Source organism: Salvelinus sp. IW2-2015, linkage group LG7 (genome assembly GCF_002910315.2).
Source record: "Salvelinus sp. IW2-2015 linkage group LG7, ASM291031v2, whole genome shotgun sequence".
Taxonomy (NCBI): domain Eukaryota; kingdom Metazoa; phylum Chordata; class Actinopteri; order Salmoniformes; family Salmonidae; genus Salvelinus; species Salvelinus sp. IW2-2015.
In genome coordinates, this window is record NC_036847.1 from 34,277,659 (window position 1) to 34,284,039 (window position 6,381).

At 42.4% G+C, this 6,381-nt stretch overlaps 1 protein-coding gene across 1 annotated transcript in view; it reads left to right on the top strand.

The window, feature by feature from the left end:
- The first annotated feature begins 65 nt into the window (after positions 1-65).
- The window catches only part of ca6 (carbonic anhydrase VI), a 16,978-nt gene continuing 10,662 nt past the window's right edge, over positions 66-6,381 (top strand). The window contains exons 1-4 of the mRNA XM_023991829.3: positions 66-248; positions 1,218-1,397; positions 1,806-1,954; positions 5,011-5,106. Coding sequence (XP_023847597.1) covers positions 164-248; positions 1,218-1,397; positions 1,806-1,954; positions 5,011-5,106 — 510 coding nt within the window. The 5' untranslated portion in view covers positions 66-163. The remainder of the gene's footprint in view (positions 249-1,217; positions 1,398-1,805; positions 1,955-5,010; positions 5,107-6,381) is intronic.

Below are 6,381 nucleotides of genomic sequence, written 5' to 3' on the forward strand. Positions count from 1 at the left end.
CTTGTGTAACACTGTGTTGAGCAAAGGGGAGCAGTTAGCCTGGGGCGTTGGTTTCACAGAAGTTTCAATACCTCCTTTCAGTCGCAGTTGGAGAGAGAGAGAGAGAGAGAGGGAGAGAAGTGAGGGACGTGTGTATGTGTGTGTCAAGAGGATTTCCATTGAAATGGAGTGCTTCAGTCTTTTGGTTAATTTCATGTTGGTAAGCTTTGCCTCTGCTGGGATAGATGGAATACATTGGACATACACAGGTATGGATTAATTGATGACCTATATCCTTTTCGTTATCTATTGTGGGTTTTTTTGTGTTTTTTTGGGGGGACTCCAAACCCCCAGAAAAAAAACCACAAAGTCTTTGAACTCATTCTCAGATATTTCAATTTATTTTGTCTTATTTGTAGAGATGATCAACTCTATGATGTTTTAAGTGAATAGAAATAGKTGTAGTTTTAGACATGATAAAACTGATGAAAGTATGCAATGTGTGTGGWATATGGTCAATATACCACGGCTAAGGGCTGTCCTTAGGCAAGACGCAACGCGGAGTGCCTGGACACGGCCCTTAGCCCTGGTATATTGGCCATATATCACAAACCCCCGAGGTGCCTTATTGCTGTTATAAACTGGCTACCAACGTAATTAAAGCAGTAAAAATACATGTTTTGTCATGTCGGTGGTAAACGGTCTCATATACCACGGCTGTCAACCAATCAACATTCAGGGCTGGAGCCACCCAGTTGATAATTGCTGTTTAAATCATAAAGATCTACCGCTCATGATGACAAACAGGTAACATGACGATTAGATCCCCAGTGTATACTGTAGACGTATATGATTACAGCTAGGAACGATATCATTTGTGTTCATTATCATAGTGTGTAATGTCTGAGCCCTTTCAGACAGCCATTTGGTTCGTGACAGACGTACAGTTTACTGTAATACCTCTCTTACAAACCATCACTCAGACATTTGGCTTTAGAGGTTTTGTGGTTACATCAAGGTGCTGTGAAGGTCGAGGGAGAAACAGAGGAACTTTATACAGCAGTGTTTCCGTTGGTTCCTTCTCTCCTCTGCGTGAACAAACTGGCCTCTGTGGGAATGTCTACTTGGACTATAGTTGGAGGCTTGGGCAGCCAGTTTTAGACATTGGGCCAAGTTCACCTTGTTGTATTGTTCATCGTCGTCTTTATCATCCATCCGTTCCGTTTCTCCTTCTTCAGAAGGGGCCCTGGACCAGGTGCACTGGGCGGAGGAGTATCCCGCGTGCGGCGGCCGGAGACAGTCCCCGATCGACATCCAACGGCGGAGCGTGCGTCACAACCCCCGCATGCTGCAGCTCGAGCTCACTGGATACGACGCTCAGAAGGGTAACTTCCTCATGAAAAACAACGGACACTCAGGTAAAAAGTAGTGTGAGATGGTGTACCCCCCCACCCACCCCAAAAAAACGGAAATAATGTACAACAAAAAAWTTAAAAATGAAACCAACTTCATATACCCGGTGAAGTTTATAACAGTTTTAGATTTTACTGTTTTGTTATAGTGAACGAACAATGAACATTCAATACCATTGAAACATATTTTTTCAACAATAACATCTTAAACATTGTATCTAAATTAGTTAGTATTGGTCCCTTTAGCCTAATCTCAATGGGGACTAAGTTTACTTGGATAAAAGCATCTGTTAAATGGCATATATTTAATTAATTCATGAATTCATTAAATGGCATATATTAATTAATGAATTAATTAATTGGCATATATTTTAATATTATTGTAAATATTAAAATGTCTTGTGTTGTGGGCAGTTGAAATCGTCCTCCCTCCCAGCATGGTGATTACCAAGGGTCTCCCTGGGGGCTACACGGCCGTCCAGATGCACCTCCACTGGGGCGGCTGGGACCTGGAGGAGAGCGGGGCAGAGCACACCCTGGATGGCATCAGATACATGGCAGAGGTGGGCTAATGTTACAGATACATTAACCCCCCCCCCTCCAAAAAGAAAAATATGTTTCTGAACGATTCAAAACAGCAGAGCAAATAGAGGTGGGCTTGACTTGACCATAGTGGAACTAAGGCCTTAACAGCAGCCTTTGTACCATCATGACACTCATTGCCACTCCTCGTCATGGCAACATCAAAAGGAGTTGACCTGATATAGCACAAACAGTTCTGAGACCGGGCTACCTCTAACTCAACAGTGCATCTCCATTATAGCCATACAACAGTCACAAGTCTAGCATAGCGAATGTATTCAAATATTAATTTATTTGATATTGATGTTGAAGGTCATTCGCAGCTGGAAGCTGAATTGCTGTATAAATATTGTAGGCTGAAACAGCTGCACTACCCCGAAACAACACATCCCTCTTTCAGTTTCTGAAGGATGTCAATACTACATTTTATTATCCATAAAACAATCCAGCAATGCAAATGTTCAATATATATTTATATTTGTATACAGTACCAGTCAAAAGTTTCTACACACCTACTCATTCAAGGGTTTTTCTTTATTTGTACTATTTTCTACATTGTACAATAACAGTGAAGACATCAAAACTATGAAAACATTTTTTTTWAAGAACTTTTAAAGTTTCTTCAAGTGCAGTCGCAAAAACCATCAAGCACAATGATGAAACTAGCTCTCATGAGGACCGCCACAGGAAAGGAAAACCCAGAGTTACCTCTGCTGCAGAGGATAAGTTCATTACAGTTAACTGCACCTCAGATAGCAGCCCAAATAAATGCTTCACAGAGTTCAAGTAACAGACACATCTCAACATCAACTGTTCAGAGGAGACTGCGTGAATCAGGCCTTCATCATCGAATTGCTGCAAAGAAACCACTACTAAAGAACACCAGTAAGAAGAAGATAATTGCTTGGGCCAAGAAACTCGAGCAATGGACATTAGACCGGTGGAAATCTGTGATGGAGTGCTGCATCAGACGACCTGGCCTCCACAATCACCCGACCTCAACCTAATTGAGATGGTTTGGGATGAGTTGGACCGCAGAGTGAAGGAAAAGCAGCCAACAAGTGCTCAGCATATGTGGGAACTCCCTCAAGACTGTTGGAAAAGTATTCCAGGTGAAGCTGGTTGAGAGAATGCCAAGAGTGTGCAAAGCTGTCATCAAGGCAAAGGGTGTCTACTTTGAAGAATCTAAAATCTAAAATATATTTAGTTTTCTTTAACACTTTTTTGGTTACTCCATGATTCCATATGTGTTATTTAATCGTTTTGATGTCTTCACTATTATTCTACAATGTAGAAAATATTAAAAATAAAGAAAAACCCTTGAATGCGTAGGTGTGTCCAAACTTTTGACTGGTACTGGATATATATATATAGATAGATAGATATATGCTAGTAATATATACTATAATATATACTCTGCTGGACTATTTGTATGGATGACTGTTGTATGGATTATTTACTTAATCCCTCTTGGTTTCTGGAGGAACATAAGGGTATGTACTAAAGTTATCCTCTTGCTTCCTGGAGAACATAGGTTATGTACTAAAGTATCCTCTTGGTTCCTGGAGGAACATAGGTTATGTACTAAAGTTATCCCTCTTGGTTCCTGGAGAACATAGGTTATGTACTAAAGTTATCCTCTTGCTTCCTGGAGGAACATAGGTTATGTACTAAAGTTATCCTCTTGGTTCCTGGAGGAACATAGGTTATTACTAAAGTTATCCTCTGGTTCCTGAGGAAATAGTTATGTACTAAAGTTATCCTCTTGGTTCCTGAGGGAACATAGGTTATGTACTAAGTTATCCTCTTGGTTCCTGGAGAAACATAGGTTATGTACAAAGTTATCCTCTTGCTTCCTGAGGAACATAGGTTATGTACTAAAGTTACTCTGTTCCTGGAGGAACATAGGTTATGTACTAAAGTTATCCTCTTGGTTCCTTGGGAACATAGGTTATGTACTAAAGTTATCCTCTTGGTTCCTGAGGGAACATAGGTTATGTACTAAAGTTATCCTCTTGGTTCCTGGAGGAACATAGGTTATGTACTAAAGTTATCCTCTTGGTTCTGGAGGAACAATAGTTATGTACTAAAGTTATCCTTGTTCCTGGAGGAACATAGGTTATGTACTAAAGTTATCCTCTTGGTTCCTGAGGAACATAGGTTATGTACTAAAGTTATCTCTTGGTCCTGGAGGAACATAGGTTATGTACTAAGTTATCTCTTGCTTCCTGGAGGACATAGGTTATGTACTAAAGTTATCCTCTTGGTTCCGGAGGAACTAGTATTACTAAAGTTATCCTCTTGGTTCCCGGAGGAACATAGGGGCTGTACTAAAGTTATCCTCTTGTTCCCGGAGGAACAAAGGTTATGTACTAAAGTTATCCTCTTGGTTCCGGAGGAACATAGGGCTGCCTAGTAAAGTTATCCTCTTGGTTCCATAGAGGAACATAGGTTATGTACTAAAGTTATCCTCTTGGTTCCCGGAGGAACAAAGGTTATGTACTAAAGTTATCCTCTTGGTTCCCTAGAGGAACATAGGGCTCTACTAAAGTTATCCTCTTGGTCCCGGAGGAACAAAGGTTATGTACTAAAGTTATCCTCTTGGTTCCCTAGAGGAACATAGGGCCTGTACTAAAGTTATCCTCTTGGTTCCCTAAGGACATAGGGCCTGTACTAAAATTATCCTCTTGTTTCCCGGAGGAACAAAGGTATGTACTAAAGTTATCCTCTTGGTTCCTAGAGGAACATAGGGCCTGTACTAAAGTTATCCCTCTGGTCCCTAGAGGAACATAGGGCCTACTAAGTTATCCTCTTGTTCCATAGAGGAAACATAGGCTTACTTAAAGTTATCCTCTTGGTTCCCTAGAGGAACATAGGGCCTGTACTAAAGTTATCCTCTTGGTTCCCGGAGGAACAGAAAAGTACAGATTAGTTTGAGTCGGCTGTACACATGGATGTTTACAAATTAAATGACTTCCAACCTGGTGTTTGACAACTGGAGCAGCTTTCAACTTACAATTTGTCCTCTGTGTTGCAGCTCCAYGTTGTCCATTATAACTCTGATAAGTACAAGAGCTTTCAAGAGGCCAGCGACAAGCCTGACGGTCTGGCAGTTCTAGCCTTCTTCTACGAGGTGAGATCTAAAGACAGGTTGTTCATCTTCTTGTTCGTATTTTACCTTCTTCTTGTGGTATTCCAGTATATTAACTCGGAACAGATGACACATAGAACAGCTTTGTGGGTAACTGGCCCGGTGCCCCCTGGCCCGGTGCCCGCTGGCATAACATTTGATAGTATAATAGTATTGGACATCCTGCCTGCAAGGTTAATGGGCCCATTGATTGGGCAATTGCGTGCTGTTTGGCCTGCTGAGGGAAAGTTGGCTTCTAGAGATAGGAACAAATGGCAGCCAGCCAGCCAGCCAGTCACCCAGTCAGCCAGCCAGCCAGTCAAACCTTCAGCCAATCAGCCAGTCAGGCAATCAGCCAGCCAGCTAGTCAGTTAGTCATTCATTCAGCCAGCCAACCAGCCAGCCAGTCAGTCAGCCAGTCAGTCAAACCATCAACCAGCCAGTCAGCCAGTCAGTTAGTCATTCATTCAGCCAGCCAACCAGTCAGTCAGCCAGTCAGTCAAACCGTCAACCAGCCAGTCAGTTAGCCATTAATTCAGCCAGTCAGGCAGCCAACCAGCCAGCCAGCTAGCCAGTCAGTTCCAACACTTTGCTGTTGGGTTAGAGGTCATCGCTTTGGCAACGCTGCCACAGGGCACAGGCATCCTTCCCAGCTACCTAATGGACTGCAGCTGTGTAGCGTGTGTCTGTGTGTGTGTGTGCTGGTGTTCTATTGCCCTAGTACTGGTCGTCCTGCTTACCGAGACAATGTTCTAGTCACACATACAGCTGGAGTTTTCTCCCACCAATAGCTCTCCTTTTTGCCTTTTATTTTAAATTTAAAGGAGAGTATATTTCATATTTTTTGTTTTCATTTAGACATTTAAAGAAAGGTGATGAGAGATACATGGAATGTGAAGAGACTAACATGGGAGTGTACTGATAAGTAGGAAATATGTGCAGCAAGCAGCAGCAGTAACCCGCTAGACCAGCCCGACCCCAGCCAATTGCCTATTGCGCCACAGCCAACTGTCATTGTTTCAGTCTCACACACAGTGATGAAACACAGCTGGACATGTCTATCATCTCTTGGTTCTCACCCGCTGTAGTCGTGATGCCAGTTTGTTTACATCTCCTGTAGTCGTGATGCCAGTCTGTTTATCTCTCCTGTAGTCGTGATGCCAGTTTGTTTACATCTCCTGTAGTCGTGATGCCAGTCTGTTTATCTCTCCTGTAGTATGCTACCAGTCTGTTTATCTCTCCTGTAACCATGTTACCAGTCTGTTTATCTCTCCTGTA